The 20321-nt window shown below is 43.4% G+C and overlaps 1 protein-coding gene across 1 annotated transcript in view; it reads right to left on the reverse strand.

The window, feature by feature from the left end:
- The window catches only part of LOC306749579 (uncharacterized protein), a gene marked incomplete at both ends in the record, with an annotated part of 33546 nt that extends 13759 nt beyond the window's left edge, over positions 1–19787 (reverse strand). Inside the window, 20 exons of the mRNA XM_079232891.1 lie at positions 2128–2205; positions 5510–6491; positions 6841–6922; positions 7021–8979; positions 9174–9317; positions 9556–9861; positions 9983–10025; positions 10172–10238; positions 10379–10484; positions 11991–12142; positions 12494–12664; positions 12863–12966; positions 13111–13283; positions 13804–13943; positions 14050–14146; positions 14245–14327; positions 14460–14504; positions 17139–17187; positions 18517–18619; positions 19622–19787. Of these exons, the coding sequence (XP_079089017.1) occupies positions 2128–2205; positions 5510–6491; positions 6841–6922; positions 7021–8979; positions 9174–9317; positions 9556–9861; positions 9983–10025; positions 10172–10238; positions 10379–10484; positions 11991–12142; positions 12494–12664; positions 12863–12966; positions 13111–13283; positions 13804–13943; positions 14050–14146; positions 14245–14327; positions 14460–14504; positions 17139–17187; positions 18517–18619; positions 19622–19787 (5050 nt within the window). The remainder of the gene's footprint in view (positions 1–2127; positions 2206–5509; positions 6492–6840; positions 6923–7020; positions 8980–9173; positions 9318–9555; positions 9862–9982; positions 10026–10171; positions 10239–10378; positions 10485–11990; positions 12143–12493; positions 12665–12862; positions 12967–13110; positions 13284–13803; positions 13944–14049; positions 14147–14244; positions 14328–14459; positions 14505–17138; positions 17188–18516; positions 18620–19621) is intronic.
- Between the last annotated feature and the right edge of the window lie 534 nt (positions 19788–20321).

The following is a 20321-nucleotide window of genomic DNA, read 5'->3' on the forward strand; positions in this document are numbered from 1 at the left end:
CAGTAATTATAATCCAATAAAATGTATAAAAATATAAAAATCACAGGGGGTATTTTTCTACAGACAAAATGTATGTACTTCTACAATGTTGCTTGTTTTACTCAAATAAAGGATTAAACGTCCCCCCATTGGCAATCAAACGTTTTTGTAATAGTTTTGCATGTTTATGTCTATTGACTGTATGTAATTTCCGTACACATTGATAAAACAGAGAATATGTTTTTATACCGATTTAGTTTTTCTGGTTTTTATTCATCTTTCTTCTCCATATACGCATGTGACCAATGATACAACATATTGTGCGACGATGCATTTGAGCAACATGGGCGACTTTAAAGATTCTTCTTGCCGTTGGATTTAAAGACGCTGCAACACATCGAAGCGCATTGCATGAAATCGAGGAGAAACGCAAAAAAGCAGGCATGCAAATTGTGAAAATTCATACATGAATTGACCTTTTATGCATCTCTGATCGTTTTGTTCATGCTTGAAATTGCAGAATTGTGCAGTGGGATTGATTACATACGGTATATAATATTTATCTATATTTATTTTCTCTTTTCTGCAGCCTAACGTTTGCTCCACTCGATCTGGTTCTTGTTTATTTTCTCTCCCATCCAACATTTTGAATGGAGAGAATTCCCTTTTTCACAAAGCAAAAATGATAAAGCAAGCATCTTTTTCTCGATACCCACATGGATGTAATGCCACAAACAAGAGTTTGCAGCTGCCACCGGCCCGGAACAAGCCAATCTGCATACACCAACACACACACACGCACATGTACACACACACACAAACACACACAGAGCTTGGTCTTCCTCAGGCAGCGTTGGCACGGCGCCATGAGACGTCGGCACACATTATGGGCACAAAGGAGCGAAGGAAACCCAGACAAAAAAAAACTAAAACAGAGACAAACCCCCTAAAAAAAAGCAATAATAAATACTCAGCAGAAAAAAAAACTAAACGCAGTAGACGGCGGCACGGCACAGAAATAAAGAAGGATGAAAGACGGCGTACCTCGTTTCTGATCCTAGCAACACAGGCAGAGCAGGAGGGATGCTGCTCTTGATTGCTACAGGGTCCACCTGTCTGTCTGTCTGTCTGTCTGTCTGTCCCTCAGCATGGATGGATCTTTGCCTGTGTGTCTGTGCATCTGTCTGCCATCTGTACCTGTCTGTCTGATGTCTCATATGTTCTAATGTGCCTTTGTGTTATAGAGGGTCAGTGTCCTGGTGTTTTGCACTTCTTCATCTGCAGTTTATGGTTCTGTCCGTGTGACTACCTGTCTGTCTGTGTGTCTGTGTGTCTGTCTGTGTTTGTCTGTCTGTATGTCTGCGCATACATCTCTGCTCTGTCTCTCACATTTTCTGCATCTTTTGTCGTGTATCTGTCGTGTGTAGATCTGTCTGTCCCAGCTACACACACACACACACACACACACACACACACACACACACACACACACACACACACAGATGGACAGACAACCAAAGCAGTCGGGCTCCTCGGTGCAGAGGAAACACAGACGCCGCAGGCAGCGGGGGGGCGAGATGTGATGAGGGGAGCCCGTGAACTTTAGCGGCCATCTTGGAGGACGAGCCAACGGGACGTGTTATACCGTTTGTCATGAAAAGCACAGGAGATGTCCGGGCACCCCCTCCGTCCACGGGTTTGGACACAAGCCAACTTTAGGCATCCCACACCGGCACAGATTTCCTCTGTTCAATCCCACACGCTTTGGCAACGGCAACGAGTGACCGCAGTCACAACAGCAAAACAGAGAGAGGCTGGATCTCTGCCACGGCTCCCTTGTAGGGAGTTAATGAAGCAAGAAAAGCTTGGATACACTTCAAGCATCAATGTATACACATGCACACACACACACAGTGGGCATATTGAACACGTCTGTCATATTTATTGAAACATGTTCCCACCTCTTGCACAAACAAAAGCCCAAACAAGGCAGACAGCCGCCAAGCTGTCGAATCTCTGCGTTTTTTGTTCGCGGTTAAATCACGTTTGACGTCTTGATTCATGTTTTAGTTTTCAGGACGAAGCAAAGATGAAGATGAGGAAAAGCCAAGAATATGTATTTGTTGCATTCAGCATGGGCGTCCTTACCTGGCATACGCGTGGTGAGCGGAGGGCAGGTGTTGTTGAATCGAGGGACGTCTGGGTGGGTGAGGCGCCCCGTGGTGTCTGAAGAGATCAAGTTCATCTGGAACAACACATTGATAATCATGACATGGGAGCAATAAACGACTCATTATTAATAGTTGTGTATTCAGAGTGAGACGTGCCAAACACACAACCTTACCGATTCTGATATTCAATAATAATCAATAAAAAGCTAATGTCTATAACTCCACTCAGATATTCGTAATATTTGTGCGTAAGACAACTTAATTGATGTAGAAATGAAAAAAAAACTTTTAACGGGTAACAGAAAGATGAAACTGTTCCTAGACGGACTGTGATGATGGCATAAGGACAATGACTTAAGGATGAAGACATAAGGATGAAGACATTAGGACGATGACTTAAGGATGAAGACACAAGGACGATGACATAAGGACGAAAACATAAGGATGATGACATAAGGATGATCACTAAAGGATGAAGACATAAAGATGAAGACACAAGGATGATGACATAAGGATGATCACTTAAGGATGATGACATAAGGATGAAGACACAAGGATGAAGACACAAGGATGATGACACAAGGATGATGACTTAAGGATGATGACTTAAGGATGATGACATAAGGACGATGACATAAGGACGATGACTTAAGGATGAAGACATAAGGATGAAGACACAAGGACAATGACATAAGGACGAAGACATAAGGATGATGACATAAGGATGAAGACACAAGGATGATGACACAAGGATGATGACTTAAGGATGATGACATAAGGATGATGACATAAGGACGATGACTTAAGGATGAAGACATAAGGATGAAGACACAAGGACATTGACATAAGGACAAAGACATAAGGATGATGACATAAGGATGAAGACACAAGGATGATGACATAAGGATGAAGACACAAGGATGATGACACAAGGATGATGACTTAAGGATGATGACTTAAGGATGATGACACAAGGATGATGACACAAGGACGATGACATAAGGATGAAGACATAAGGATGATGACATAAGGACGATGACTTAAGGATGAAGACATAAGGATGAAGACACAAGGATGATGACTTAAGGATGATGACATAAGGATGATGACATAAGGATGATGACATAAGGACGATGACTTAAGGATGAAGACATAAGGATGAAGACACAAGGATGATGACTTAAGGATGATGACATAAGGATGATGACATAAGGATGATGACATAAGGACGATGACTTAAGGATGAAGACATAAGGATGAAGACACAAGGATGATGACTTAAGGATGATGACATAAGGATGATGACATAAGGATGATGACATAAGGACGATGACTTAAGGATGAAGACACAAGGATGATGACACAAGGATGATGACTTAAGGACGAAGACATAAAGACGATGACATAAGGACGATGACTTAAGGACGATGACATAAGGACGATGACTTAAGGATGATGACATAAGGATCCCTGGACCCTGATGAATGGACCAGGAAACAGAGGAAACAAAACAAGGCTCTGCAGGTAGAGCAGCATTTCGCCTCATGGCCTCAACACCCGACTGGAGACGGACACGAATGGAGTGTTTCAGTTGCTCCCACACTCCAGAGACAGGAAGTAAAATAAAGGTTCCCTCTATAGATGTAGTTTATCTATATAGTTGAACCAACACTGCATGCTCATTGTTTTAAGAACTATTTGTATTAATATAAACTATAGAAAGGTTTTTAGTAGAGCGGATGGTAAAAGTAGGAGACAGAGCGAGAGATTAGTTCCCTTAAAGCTACAGCAGGTTTGGGAACTAGTGAGCAACCTGAGCTTTAGTTTCTGTTGACTGAAGTTAGACACAATCTAGAAAAGATCAAAAACTAATTAAAATGTTCAAGAGCAAAATGAAAACAACCTTTTAAAGAAAGTTACACATTAACCGTCAGTGTATTATTTTAGGTTATGTAATAATTTGAATAGACCCACATTTTAACAAACTGCAAATGCATCTTTGCATAGCAAATAGTTGTTTGATGCTACATATTTGATATTGAATATTGTAACTTGAAAGACTGATGAACGGATCTTTGAATAAAACTGCACAATCGAAAAGAAAAGGACTATTTTTAGCTACTTTATAGTCGACCTATGTGACATTTACATGGCATCTGTAGTTTCTATTCCATGCAGATTTTATTCTTTATACAATCATATTAAATAATGATGAAAATGTGAGGAAACTGTAAAGTGAAAGTGATTAAACATGAAAAATGTCCCAATATCCTCCCTCTGATGGTCCACAGTTCTATATTTTAGCAGTAAAAAGCACCAACAGGTAAATTATCAATAGTGTTGGTCGGAGGATTTAAGTTTTTGCACAATAAGTGCACATATCATCAATAACATTATGCATCGATTGTAGATTACCTTAATCAGCAAATTGTGGAGCAAAATGTTGCCCAATAAAATGATGGTTTTAAAGAATTGTTGACTTCAGAAAGAGAAAATATTACATTGTCACAGCAGATTAAAGTGATGTCACCCAGACAGAAAAAAAACACAACTTACTATGGATGTTTCTTTTTTATTTCCTTCAAAAACAGGAAAAAAAATAAACTTTCCTCTTTGGTTAATTATTTATCCATCCAGCAGCTTTTAAATTAAACATTTACAAAATTCAAAATAAAAACAAAATACGACACAGAGGTTCAAATCATAAATATTCACAGTACGTTTTCAAACGAAATCACAAACTCTTTTCAATAATAATCCTCGACATGCACTCCAGTGCTTCTGTTTGAGGCAAATCAAACTACAAATGACCTCTCGTCAAAATGTAACATCGCAGGTTCAGTAGATAAACTGGTGGCAGTCCTGAGCACGTGCAAATTTAACTTTAAATAATTCAAGAAGTCCACGGTTTAACATTTGCTTTCATTCATGTGTTTTCTTATATTGAGTATAAAGTGCTTTTCCGTCACGATTCTTGTTCACTTTCATTTTGCATGAAGCATATTTCTTAAGGCGATACAAAAAGGTATCCTGGGAGAATAAAATTAAGTTGACAAAATAAATCCAGGCACTCTTTTTTTGGACAGAGAAAGGAAAAACATAATTCAAGTAAATACATCGTTTTTTCCCCTACGATGGTCAAGATAAGGTAGCGGCGTGGAGCTTAGCGTGGTCGTCCACCTCTCCGCTGCTCTTCTCTTCCCTCGACGTCGTCTTCTGGTGTTTCTTCGGCTCCCCGACCTCCAGCAGGACCTCCGGGCCGGCGTGTCTCTTCTCCTGGCTTGCTGATGAGCTGCTGCTGCTGCTGCTGCTGCTGCTGCTACTGCTACTGCTGCTACTGCTGCTGCTGGGCCTCTCGCCTTCCTCCAGCTCTCTTGTCTTGGTCCGTCCCTCCAATCCCTCCTCCTCCTCCCATCGACCACCTCCTGCTCTCACGGCCACCATCTCTTGACTCGCTGTCTCCCCGTTGCCTTCTTTTTTGACCTGCCTCGGCTTCCACTCCTCCTTTTCAACCCTGCTCTCATGTCTGCTTCTGTTCTGCATGAGTTCTGGAGCTGTGCTGCTCGGGTCTCTCTCCTTACTGCGGGAAGGTGGGGAGTGGTGGGACCCTGCTGGTCTGTCTTGGTGTCGAGAGTTCCCTGGTGGATCTGGGTGATTGTGGTAGTAATGGGGATGGTCTTTGTCTTTATTATGTATGTATTTAGAGTCCAGTAACGCGCCTCTACATGATTTGAGGGTATTTTTATCGGGCATCTCGGTAGCTCTGCTTTCCCTTCTTCTGCCACCGGAGTATTTCCTGCTGGGACGAGGTGAACTCTTGGCGTCGCCTCCTCGCTGCCTGTCTCTCCTCTCTGTGTCATGTGACTTTGAGTGAGAGTAGGGGTGAGACGAGGACGGGGGATTCCTCTTTTGGGCCGAGGCAACGCTGCTGTGCTCCCTCTCTCGCTCCCCGTCTCTCCCTTTCTCTCCCTCCCTTGCTCTCTCTTTAGATCTTTTGCTCTCTTTCTCCCCTGGCCTTTCCCTCTCCCTCCCTCTATCCCTCCGTTTCTCCCCGTCTCTGTCTGAATATGCATTGCTGTCATTTCTGTCCTTACCACTAGGGGGAGCCACACTTCGGTGTGAGCTCGACAAAACAGGGGTTTTCTCTCTCTCCCTTTCCACTGACCTCTCTCTCTTTTCTTCATTCTGTGTTTCCCTGTTGGTTGTTGTCTCTGATGTCACAGACACGGATGATGATGATGAAGGTAGGGACGATGCAAGAACGTCTGTTTGAGCTTCGGTCACGCCTTCATCCCGCTCTTCTTCCGCAGACTCTTCCTTCCCCCATTTGGAGCGAGGGACCTGAGACAGAGAGAAGGCGTGACAGAGACATCAGAGATCAGTTCCTCCACCAACATGTTAACAATTAAAAAACATCATTAAATCAAAAATTAACATAACCAACAACCTTTTAAACGGAGCAACAGGACTATGAAAACACACAATGGGAAAAAGACGTGGCTCTCTCCAAACCCTGATTCACATCCACTCATACAATAGAAAACTATCCACAGAATCCAGGTCACACGAGGTAAAATGGCCGACACAGACAGATCTGGTCATGTGCAATTCTTGTTTTTATATGCGAGAGTTACAAATGTTTGCATTGTGAAAGCTACATGTAAAATGATCTGAGCCCACAGGCCTGTACCTGTATGAGCACGAGCTCGTCCTCGATGTATTCCTCCAGAGCTTTCACCCCCGTCTTCTTCTCCTGCCGATCCCCGTAGCTGCTGTATTTAACACACACAGTAAAGTTAAAATCTGTACTCATGTCTACATTAGAAAAAGGCTCGCATGCACACTTGGTGTGCTAATCGAAAGGTTTTACCAGAGGAACGCTCGTCCTTCCTGTCCTCCCCTCTCATCCGTCAGCTCTTCTCCTTTGCTGGCCTCCATCCCGTCTCTTTCCTCCGCCTGCTTTTGACTCTCATCCGTCTTCTCCTCTTCTTCTCTGAGGGCACTATGCCAGAAGTCAAAGTCGTCCTTCTTCTCTCCGATGTCTTTTTTCTCCAACATTTTTCCCTCATCGTCTCTGAAGGTAGCTTTCTCCCATTTCTGTCTCGCATCTGCTTCTTCTGGTTTGATTTTTTCTTCAGACGCACCTTCAACCTCTCTGCTGGATTCCTTCTTTTCATCGTCTTCAATGTCCATCTCTTCGTTTAACTTCTCCTTCTCTCCTTTACTAGCCTTCTCAATCTCTTCCTTTGTTTTCTCTAAATAAGAAAATGGCTGTTTTTCAGTTTTCTCTTCCTTCCTGTTGCCATCCAGGTTTATGTTGATGCTTATCTTCTTCTGTGGCTTCACCTGTATCCCTCCCTCCCAGATGTGTCTCTCTGTCAGAGGCCATGTTTTTCTCTCTTTTTTGTTCTCCATTTTTGGCTTCTTTCTCTCAAATGGATTTGGGGATTCACTCCTGTGGGCTTTGGGGTCCTCTGCAGTGTTAGTTTTCAGGCATTTGCTGTTTTCAACCTTTAGAGAACTTCTCTTTATGTCCTCTCCTTTTCTTTTTCTGTTCCTCTCTGATCTTGAGTCAGAAGCTGTGCTGCCTCCAGGGTATCTGTGTGTATCCGCCATGTCTGGCTCTTTGCTGGGCTTTTCTTTGTGCCGTCTCCCCACATCCTGCCTGGAATCTGAATGTTTGCCTCTTCTCCGTCCTTTCTCCTTTTCTAAATTCCTGTGTTCTCGGCTTTTTCTTTCATAGTCTTTATCCAAACGTTTGTCTGGTTTGGCGAGTGGTTGGACCGATTTTAAGGCATCGCCGGTAGTTGCTTCGTCCTGTGCTGGAGAGCCGTTCTTGAAGGCATTTGGTCCAGTGCTGTGCCTCCTCTTGTCCTTCCTGCAGTCATCCGGTGAGTCTGCAGCATCAGGGGATGACGACTCCCCTTCTCTTCCTTCCTCGTGTTTTTTCTTTTGCTCGTCTTTTACGGTGCCGAGGTTCTCCAAATTCTTCGCGATTGTCTGCTTCTCGTCTTCCCGACTTTCTTGCAGTTCTGCTTCCTTACTGCCCTTTGTGAGCGTGACAGACTGGCGGTTGGCCCTCTCATTGCACTTCTTCTGATAGGCCCTTGGCTGAGCTGCGTCTTTGGACGGCGTGGAGCGCCCGTCACTTGACGACCGGCTTCCGTTGGACGAATGCGATGGAGAGGAGCGGCTGTCGCTGGACGACTGAGAAAGCGTGGAGCGGCTGTCCCTCGAAGACTGAGATGGAGGGGAGCGGCTGTCACTGGACGACTGAGATGGAGGGGAGCGGCCCTCCAGCCGAGCGGCGCGTCTACCTTGGAGTCGGCTGCGAGAGTCCGAGTGAGCGCGGGAGGCGTTTCCGCTTCCTTCTCTGTCCCACTGAGGAGGAGGGGGGATATTGAGGAGTGGAATAGGCAGCTGGTGGAAGTGGCCGACATAGCTGCTGAAATATTTATCGCACCACTCTTTGTACTCCCTGTTCCACTGCAGGTAGCGCTCTCTGTCCAGCTCCAGGCTGCCGCTCCGATTGGCGTGCTGCGCGTACAGGTGTCCAGGAAAACCTCCCGCCGGCGCTCCCGCCTCCCTCTGGTAATGTTCTCCTCCCCTCCTGGAGCTGTAGCTGCTCGAAGCCGATTTCTTACTGTGGTGCCGGCTGTGATGGCTGCTTTTGCGGTGATCTGCAGGCGACATGGGCCTGGAATGGTAACCCACTCGAGGTGAAGATGACGAGGACGGCGTGGGGGAACGTTTGTAACCGTAGCTGTAACAGCGGGAGGAACGAGAGCGGCCGTGGAGGTCTCTGTGGCGGGAGTAAGGCGAGTGGGGCCTGGGGGGGAAAAAGGGATCTGTATCAATATATTGTTATCAGATTCAGATCCAAATCAGTATCAGTCTCTATCATCCAGTATTGGTCGCCCTATCATATCTTTGTGAGTACCAGGAATAAAGCAACACAATATATGTGAGAATCATTTTACGGGAACAAAAATATAGAGTTAACACCAACGAGGCACAAAATACCTCGATCTGCCGTGGGACCTGGACCGGGAACGGGATCTGGACCTGCTGGAAGAGCGAGAGTAGGAGCGAGAAGACTTGAACTTAGAAGACTTGGAATCAGAACGAGAGGAGGAGCGTCTGTGTGAAGATCCTCTGTGAGGTGACCTGAGTGACAAAGGTGGAGGAGGTGGCAAGTGTTTCACATTACTATCGATATTTTATCCTCATACTACAACGGCTAAGTAATCAACTAAAAAAACATAACGGGCAAGTTTCAATAAGGCCTCTTTATAGTTTAATTTGCTGGCAGGATTTAAAGTAAAGACAATTTTCAAAAGGATAAAACAATTGAACAAGGTAAGTCGTGTGAGCAATACAGAAACACACATGGGTGTGCCGTTACCTTTCCTTCTTCTTTCTCTGATGCTGGAACCACTCACTGGGGATGAGGGCAGGGATGGAGGCAGAGGGCAACAGGGCAGGGATGGGGGGCCCCTGGAGGTTTGGGAGGGCCCAGAGGGGAGGAGTAGGTGGGTATCCAGGGGGGTAACTGCCGAGAGGCTGCTGAGCGGCGAGAAATGTGTGGAAATGAGGGGCGGGAAAGAGAGGAGGAGGAGGAGTTGAGGGATATGAAGAGACGCAGGGAGGAAGCTGCTGGGTGTTGGATTCATTCCAGCCTCCAGTGGGACCAAGTGAGGAGGAGGAGGAGCTGCAGGGGGACAGAGGGAGGAAGAGGAAAAGACATCAGACTGGAAACAGTGGGCAGAGTCAAATAGAGACTAGTATCTAAACATGATCCTAGGATCTTCAGTCATAGTATCTTAACTGACCTTTCCCAGAATGTTGATGGCGGCGAGGGTTTTGGGGCCGGAACTGTGGATTCAGGGAACAAACAATTTCATTTGTGTTACTCCAGTTCTCGACATAATAATAATAATACATCAATAACTGGGCTGCTCAGATAAAAAAGGACCAAACGCATGGTGAGGATACGGACAGAAAGGGACGCTGCTTCTCACCTGAGGACGGCGGCTCTAGATTCACACCGACTGTCTGGGGCGGCTCCATTAGTGGAGTAAGGGTCACCTGAGCAGCGACAAACACAGAGTTCATACAGAGAAGCTTTGCTGCATCATGTTAGTACGTGTGTGTGTGTGTGTGTGTGTGTGTGTGTGTGTGTGTGTGTGTGTGTGTGTGTGTGTGTGTGTGTGTGTGTGTGTGCTCACTAGGGGTATCAGCTGTGCTGGAGCATCAGTTGTGTCTTGGGGTGAAACCGGTGCAGACGGGGCGTCAGCAGCCGCTGAGTCATCGCTTGTCTTTTCTTCAGCCTCTCTGAATAAACAACACACACATCACAGTGTTTACCTGTTTTTTTTAATCTCAAATCCATAGGGCCACATTTTGATAGCACAACATTCGATTTCTGTCGACACAGAAGGATGTTCACAATGATTTTAGACTAATGCTACCAAATGTTTATTTTATGCTAAAAAAAACGAGAATATGTTTTCATATTTTCACCCCAAATGTCACTCCTGTGATGAACCCTAGACCAAGGGTTCTCAAACGGGGTTCACCTTGTGTCGTGCTTACCTCACCGTTAGATAGCGGCGTTGTAATACCGTAGAAAATGAAGGCTTCTGTGATATTGTGAATACAATGGAGCATCTTTCTATACAGTTTTCCTGAAATTATATTTATCATATTCTTGTTTTCATTAGCAAATGTCTCTGTTTCTGCTGTTAGACAACGTAACGAGTAAGAAACACATATTTACTCACGGCTCTCAAATACGACACGTTAACCAGAAGTCACTCACGGCATCATTATTTTAGATCTGTGACGTCGTCTGACAAAATTAAACTCAATGACAAGAGCTCTGCTGTGTTTTGTGCCATATGGCCTTTCTTAATGAACGATCACATCACAAAGTTTCTCTTGACTGAACTGCCGTACCCTGGAAAAAAGCCCTGGACCAGCTTACGTCATCATTTAAATCCTTTTACAAACCGAAAGACCCAGCTGGAGTCTGAAAATTCACATACTCTGAAGGCTTTTGGCTTTGGAAAAGCTCTGTTTTGGCCAAAGCAAAAAGCTATTTTGGTCCGTACGAAGGCCTGGGAGAAACCCGAGAAAGATGGGTTTACAAATTTAACCAGCTTAGTGTGGACATACTCCAAGTCTTGAATAATTTATTCTGCTAAATGCAGGGCGACGTGTCATTATCCATCACATCAACCGTGGCTGACAGACCCAATGTGCTATATGAGCAAAATCAGACTTTCACTCTCGGCTCCCAAAACAGATTATTAGGTGTCAGAGAAAAAAATGACAAATTCCATCTGTAATATTTTGTGAAAAATAAATTGCAGTCTATAAACACAAGGGCCATTTGAAGCACTTTGCCTTGTACTCCAGCAGGGGGGGTAACATAAAACATGCTCCTGACCAGCTGCCTGTTCAGTAACTAGTCTTTGGTTGTTTAACTTGAACTGTAAGAAACTAGCAAACTGTGTAGAACGGATGAACCATTCTACAGCATAGATGTTGACATTATGCGTACAATAAGGTTATATATACAGTATATTTGTTGTCTCTGTAAAATGCAACGGCCTTGAATTCAGACAAGCGTTACAATCCTTTCAAATCAATCCAGGGTGATTTTGCAAGAGTGGTTTAAAACAACAGCAAACTCTCCTTTGAGCATCTGCTTTGTCAGAAATCAAACATGAGGGGGATTATGACTTTATAACCAAAACAATATACCACGAGTCACAAGAGGCAGCCGAGCACCACAGTCATTTTATTTGTGTGCGAGTGTTTACTGTGTGTAGGTACTTTTCAGGTTCATCTAGGTGGCTTTGCACAGGCTGGAGGGAAGTGCTGGATGTGGCGGGAGAAGAGGCGGGGTCTGTTGCTGTGGGCGGAGCCACACACACCTGAGACACTGGTGGTGTGTCTGCAGCCTGTGAGCAGTGCAGGAGAGGGTCCTGAAGAAAGAAGACAACAAGACAATATAGATGGATCAGAGTATAGTCGGGCTATTTTTTTTTTTTTAACCTTTAGAAGAGACATACTAATTCACTTTTACAAAGATATCTCCACATGAAGATATAAACAGAACATACATTTAAATACAGAGTGTCGTTTAAAACTTGCAGCATACTGTGAATTTTAACTTTTGTTTGCACAGTGTTGAGAAGATGCCTATTTGAGACTACACAAACATCTCATTGGGAAAAGCAAACAGTAATTATTCTGTTCTCTCCTGAGTCACGCAGGTACAGTGCCGCTCCTATTTCTGCCTCCAGAGATGAAACACATCATTAAAAAAGGTTCACCTGCTGGCTGCTGGTTGACAGGGGAAGCTTCCTAGGTTGGCTCTGCACACTGAGAGGGGGCGGGGTCGGGACAGGGCTCGACGTCTCGGATGGATTTTGGGATTGGGAGGTACCGCACCCTTTTTTCAGACTTTTGGAGTAGCCTTGCTCTTTCTTAAAATTGTCCACAGCCTGTTTTTAGGAAAAACAAAATAGGAAACTGAATCACGTCAGAGCATTTTTATACAATGACACACTTCTGGTCAGACACTTTTAGGATCAAATAAAGAGATGACTCACAAACACACTTTCAAAAAAACATTTACTTCATTATATCCATTCCCCGCCGCACTTAACATCAGTATATTCCATATAAATCTGTCAATTCACCTGTCGCAGGAATTTATTGGCTACCAGGTCGTCGGGGGAGACATCCGGTTGACTACAAGTGGGGCAGACGTGCTCCTCTGAATCCAGTAAAGCATTGCGAATACCTGAGCACCAGATGAAGGCGGTTGAAATGTAAATATCAGACTGAAAAACGACCACAGTACCTGGTTAAAATGTTATGATGGGCATAGTGCATCAGGACGAGAATTACTGGTATACGTTTATATTTGTGTGCTTAGCAGACTCACAATCGTCACAGTAGCTGTTTCCACAGCAGGGTATGACCACAGCGTCACTCAGCATGTCGTGACAGATCAGACAGAGGAGCTCCTCCGATACAGGCTCCTCGTCTTCTTCTGACCCCAGCTGCTCCTGTGGAAGGAACGGAGGCCTCTCCTTCTTGCCGATGGCGTACGCCTCGCTGCGGACAGACAACAGTGGAGACGCTGCAAGTTCACGTTTGCTTTTTATGTATTTCGAGGGCACTTAAGTGACTTAAAGTGTGAGATTGAAAGAAGGCGGACGAGCCCAGACTGGCTGTTAGAATTGAACCTTCATATGTCTTCATAAGTCTTGCTAAGCAAGTATTTATTATTATTATTATTATTATAGCTGTGTTTGTCATAAAAACACTCTTGAACGAGCCTCTCTGGAAAAGTGTATACATTGTATCATCTTTACAGGTTCAATATTATTATACTCATCCACTTTCTTGCCAAGAGCTAGATAAAAAGATTGCTACCACTCTAATTTGTTGTGTCTGTTAAATAAACAGGTTAGCTTAGCTCAGCTCAGCTTAGCGTGGCTGACGTTAACTTGAGAGATCTCTGGGCGAAGCCAGGCAGCACGTTGAGCCTTGTTTTTAGTCTTTATGCCTTTCCCCAAAATGCCAAACCATTCCTTTAAAACGAGACACACAAACATAGACTCTTTGTTCTCACCTGTCTATGGTGGAAACTGCGTAACGGCCAGAGCTGGTCAGCATGGCTCCCTTTGTGTTGGGGTCGTCCACCTCCACCATGAAGGAGCGGGGGATGCCTGTGCTTTTCTTAATTCTCGTGGGGGCTTGGAAGTTTTTATCCTGGTCCACACACACAACAAAAACACACAAATAACGCACACTGGATAGCATAAATGATCATTTTCTTCTCAGAGAAACAACCAGCCTCTGAGGGTTCTGCTCTTACCCCGCTGACGGGACAGTTCCTGATGTGGTGTCCATTAGTTCCACAGCGATAACAGGTGTAGTTTGCAGGAAGAACAGGACAAAACTTCTTGTTGTAACTAGAGAGAGAGAGAGAGAGACGATGAGACGTGGACAGATGAAGAAAATGAGTAAAGGAGACATGAAGGAGATTTGAAATGATTAAAAGGCGACTCACTTCATGGTGCCGTAGGAGGACTGATTCATCATAACTTTGATCTTATCCTCCTCTGACCCATCCACATCAGCCAGGTTAGCCATCTGCATGCACACACACACACACACAAAGTCGTCAAACAGGAGGATCGGTGTTTAATTAAAACTGACTCACGTGATCCAGGATAGATATGCACAATAATAAAACTAATTTAAAGAGAAAAGAAGAGAGTATACCTTTGAGAAAAACGGCAAGGCTCTTGAAGAACTCTGGTCATCCATCTGCTGGAATTAAACACATAATCAGTTTCGCTGATTCACGACGAGAGCCTCCAGGCTTCAAGTCTTGGGAGAAGATTGATAGCTCCGCGTTCACATCGATTGGAAAAGAAACACTCAAGAAAAGGCTCAAAGTTTGGCTCCGAAACATTACCACCCGTCCTGCTAATCTTGATGCTTTACCTGCGGTACCGTTGGTGATTTCATGTCAGTTACTGCTGGAAGTTATAGCTTCACTTTTAATAACCGTTATAGATTTTTTTTTTTTTGTATATAATTACACCAGCATCGAGCAGTGATTTTCATACAGAGTGGATAATACATATCTGTACTCATCCCAGGATTACCGCCTCAGCACCTGCTGCCACTTCTCATCTCTCTAAACTTGGAGAAGCCAACAATATAACGCTGCCTAGGAATTTTCACCTGCAGGACATCATTTCATAGAATAAAAAAAAACATCTTCTCCTTCTAATGTCCACCTGAGTACCTCTCATCAGCTGAAATAATGTATTGTTTTTGCGCACCTCTTGGTTTGTTGCTGGAATAGATTGCAAATAGTAAAACCAAACAAAAAGCAAAATCAACGTGTGACAGACTTAGAAATAATAAAACTTAGAAATGAACGTCACAAATAAAAGCACATACAGTAAACTCAAGTATTGTAATTATTGATCTTTAAAGTCAATCAATGAACACATGTCTCAACTAAAAACAATATTTAAAAAAAACTTTATAAAAAGACAAACATTCACACACCAACATATATTCAAGAACATAATATGAACTTCATTTTGCCACTTAAAAAGTCAATGTGCTGGAGTAGAGACTGACTTTACTGTATTATATTATAACGGCAGTAGGACAGATCCTCCTGTCTGGTTTTATTAAAGCTCAGCCGAATCTAATAAAAGACGGCATCAAGTTGCCGAAAGATCTAGTGTTTTTTAAGCTTGATCCATAACGGGGACTAAAAGTCAAGACCTCTCTTCCTATGCTGCTTAGATTTGAACTTTTCCTTTAATACAAATCTTTTTTTAGTGCAACTGCAATAATTATTTGCTGGAGTACAAATTTTGGTTCGCCCAATGCAATTGTTTATATATTTATTTGTGTCTTTCTTGCTAAATTAAAATGTGAACACAAGAGTTTAACGTTCAATTGGAAAAGTCTAATGATGACAGATAACTGAAGTGGCATAGCGTGTATAAATGGCATTCTCTCTCGTGAAGTCAAACATAATCAATACATCAGACGGCTTCGTACAAACAACTTTATTGGCAGAAAAACACAAAAGAAAAAAGTTAGTGCAGTACGATAGACTCAAAGCACCAAGAAGAGTGGAAGGCACTTCTACTGAGAAACCAGAGAGAAATCAGGTCAGTGAGCACTAGTTCAAGTTAAAGCTTTTGAGATGTGTCCCAGTTAGTTTACAGGATCATAAACAGAACCGACACTGCATGAAGTAACAACCACTTGGTTTTCTGAAGATTTAAGAGTCGTTTATTCGCTCCTGAAACAGTGAACCCAGCCTGAATCACAAAACCTTTTTACTTTGTCATATGGGAGAGGACACTTTTTAGTTCCAAAAGTCCAAATGCTTCCAAGACATTTATTTATTTTACTGTATTTGAAGAGTTTGTTTGGTGTTGATGATACATTTCCCAGCATCTGGTTCACTTCAAAGTACTCTGTAGATCTATTTTAAATATATTTAAAAATAGAATCCATTAAGAAAGCTTTTAAAAACATATTTCATAAATATTCAGTAAAATATAAGTGTAAATTCATAAACTGAATTGTATATATATGTATATATTCCATATTAAATCAGACACTGACGGCACAGTGTTGTGTATTACATCCCTTTTCAACACAGAATGCTTTGCGCTGGTTTCACTGAAAAAAGGTTGAGAACCACTGCTATAGATTATCCGGACACTAGATTATTCATTTTGATTCTTTTGTGGTTGATGAGACCGGAATGTAATCCAATATGCTAAATAAAATAAAACAGCCTTTAACTTTAACTACACAGCTATCGAACAAAGCTACAAATATATACGTCTCCGAATGTTTTCAGAGAACGAGGAAGCAAACGGCAGCTCATGGAGAAGGGGCTACTGGGTGATGACGGCTCTCAGCGCATAAAATAACAGTTGGGTTATCAGCAGTGAATAGCCGGCCAGCGTGATAACGTCTGACCCGCCCGAGCGGCTGCCATCACACCCACAGACCGTTACCGGTGATCTTCTGGTGACCCAGCAGCCCGTTAAATTGACAGCTGAGGGCCTTTATGAGGAGAGAATACATACACATGTATGTTCCTTCGTGGTTAATAATACAGCACTGGGTATTTGTAAACTTCACCTGTTTTCACTATTATAAAATGTTAAAATTAGAGCTGCAGCTCCCTGTAAATTAAATTCTGAGGAGGTGCACTACTTCCTTTTTGCAACAGGAACTTAGATTGCAATAGAGGAAATAGAGGCGTTCAGTGATTCAGATTGACGTTTAATTTGTTTGAACCAATCCCACCAAAGCACACACTGAACTAATGTTAAAGCACCGGTAACGGGTCGCGATAACAACATGTGTGTGTTTAGTGGAGCAGAGGGATTTGGTTTGGTTACGTACTGCTTTGTAGGCTCCAAAGGCTTGGTGGGTCTGGACATCGGATCGCTCACTGAAACACAAAGAGACACCAATTCTTCATTCTTACCTTTCACAATAAAAGCCATAGAGATATTATTCTTTCACGTTCTGTGTCAACATATTCATGACAACAAAAGAAACTGTTTACATTTTTTTATTAAAGTGTGATTTAATCGCCCGAAAAAGGAAGCTCTTGTAGCTTAGATGGAAAATATGATATTAATTTGGTTATGGAAACTTCCACTGTTCCTCCGATAGTTTTATCACATTGTCTGCTCAGTGCCGATGACAAATTATGACTCGAGGCCAGACACTTGAACCTGATGTTTACTGTTGGTGCTTTAACCCGAATCAAGGCAGCATCTAAACCTCAACATTTGGCCTTATTAACGGTACAATAACACAAACACTCCACCCGACAATAATATGCCATTTCTAATAACTTTCAGTTGTTTTGTGTTCACAGTGAATCTTCCCTTTAGTTGAGTTGAACATTTGACGTTAAGTTTAATATAAAAAGCCTTTCAAAAAGGACCCAAACGTTTGGAAGCTGAGGGTCAGCCAGTCTGCTCGTGCAGGTGGAGAATTGATTTGCTGCATTTGATCTTGTGGGCGGCGCTACAGCGCTCTTCAGCCCTCATTCCTCTCCACCCGTCCGCATGGTGCTGACGAGGCTAACTACATGACCGCCGGCCGGTTCCAGGGAGGTCTTTTTCCTGCCTCCCATGCATAAAACACACACCACTGCTGGTTGTCCTCTCTAAGCCCAACTAATATCTGGGTAATCCCCCTAAACGTCACCATGGAGTTCCACTTCTACACTTTTCCTGCAAGCTCATTCTAGCAGGGAAGATTTTTTTTTCCGAATGTAATCAACTGACGACCATCAACTGAAGGAATCAGGCTTCTGTATCGATACATCATGATGTTTATAGCATTGCTTTCTTCATCATGATCCTCTACGTTGCTGCTGTACATAAAAACTCAACAAGGTCCGCTCCTAGATTATGTTAACCTGCCATCTAGTTTTTATAAAAGAGCTTAGGATCGGCATTTATTGTCAAATATATGATATAGGCCTTTAAAGTCAAATATGTCCATTTTAGACAATCATTTAATTATTTATAAATGTTACTATTATTGAGGCTGAATGGGACTCATTGTCATCTTTTGATTTACCAAAACACAACTGTGCAGTATTTACCCTCATAGTATATCAAAGTGATCCATTGTTACAATGCAACACTTACGGTAGACTTGTAGGAGGAGGCATCGGCGTACAGACTTTAGCGGGAACATCGACACGAGTAACAGGTGAATTCAGCTACAGTATGTGCCAAACCAAAAGAAACGCACTTACATGTGGCGGGTCTTGCTTGAGCTCGACTTCGCTCCGATGACTGGGATTCTCCGGACGATGACGGAGGAGCCTTTGGGGATCGAACATTCCTCATCTTTGTACTCTGAGAGGGAGCGATGGAGAAAGTGAGAGTTCAAAGTCTTCAGGATCAGCTTAATATTAATCATAAGAAAAATATCTCTCCTCTTCAGGGTCTTGAGTACCGTCTTTCACTACTAGTCTGGGACTGTAATGAGTTTATTTCTTTAGTCTTGACGATTGATGGTTATTTTCTCTCTGTCAATTGATCTGCTCGTTATGTTCTTGATTCATGAATTGATCTTTATAGTGAAAAATATAGATTGTAATTATCAAGAGTTCAAAGTGATGTCTTCAGTCAGCTTGTTTTGTCTGACAAAATACTAAAGACATTCAGCAAGAGTGGAACTAGTAAACTATTGGCATTTTTGTATTTAAAATAAACAATTGCTGATTTAGTTTCTATTGATGGACTAATCCGGTTTTAGAAGACACACACACACACACACACACACACACACACACACACACACACAGCAGGTAGATCATTTTCTTCAGAAAATGGACAAATTGTGCTTTTCGGTGGAAACACTACTTTGGGAATCTGCAGAATTTGATATGATCATTTGTATCTGATTAATAAGTTTGAGCTCTTTTTCCCTCTTTGGCCTTTTACATTTAGTGACTATATTGACCTATAATGTATCACTTTGCTTATATCCCTGAAGATTGTCACGTGTCTGTCCGCCTGTGTGTCTGTCTGTCAGGCTGGACTTTAATCTTATGGTCATGACTAGACTGTGCTCTTACCCTACCTGTGCTATTTTTAACCCCACGCCTCTCTCCGGAGACGTTTACATGCCACTCCCCGGCGTATCCACCACCACCAGGCCGTTTAAAGTCAGGAATTTGGGCCTTTCGGACACCTTTTGACCCTTTCCCCGTCCCGTCCCCCCGCGTCAAGCCGAAAGAGGTGACGTAAGGCAACTGTCAAACACGGACCACGTGTTTTTCTTTCTTTCTTTCACCCCCCTAAAGTTGCAACTGTCAGCATAAACACTCTCTTCCGCGTTAACTTGACCGTTACCTTCTTTGCTCTGCGCGTTGATGATCTGCAGGTCGCAGTCCCCGGCTCGCAGCTTCTCCCTGCCCATGATCTGCCGCTTCAGGTCCTTCAGGGTGACGTTCAGGCGGTCGAAAACAACCGTGTCGTAGTTGAGTTTGGAGGAGAATTTGTAGTGGACATGAGTCATGCTGATACAGTAACCCCCCACCCCCCAAAAAAACACACACAAACAAAACTCGCCCCTAAGCTGGCAGGAAGCCGACCGTTAGCACGCCTGTGTGGTTTGTTGTTATGGGAGCACGAAGTCGGCTAACGTTAACTAGCTGGCGGTTAGCAGCCGGCTGCGCGAGCGTCACTCCTCCGTAGCTTACCGAGCTAGTACGTGACTTAACAACTTGCCGGATAAAAGTGCCGTTACACCGGATGACATTTCTCGGCACGTGGCGGAACAGCAGCGGCGACTCAAATCAAAGCGCCCTTCGTCTAATTTAAACTTTTTCTTAATTTTTGTATCCCTGCCGACGCCGCTTATCAAGCCGAAAGTGTTCGCTGACAGAAACCACCAGCTGTTTCCACGGTGAGCAACGGCTCGTCAGCAGCACAGTGCACGCGCCGTCTGATGCTGCGTTCACGTGATTTCCCCCACGCGCACACTCCCACTTGTTCAAGAGCCGAAGTTGTTAATGTGATGTTGCAAAAAAACGCATTGATCCCGAATAAT

The sequence above is a fragment of the Taurulus bubalis genome (genome assembly GCF_910589615.1).
Source record: "Taurulus bubalis genome assembly, chromosome: 17".
Taxonomy (NCBI): domain Eukaryota; kingdom Metazoa; phylum Chordata; class Actinopteri; order Perciformes; family Cottidae; genus Taurulus; species Taurulus bubalis.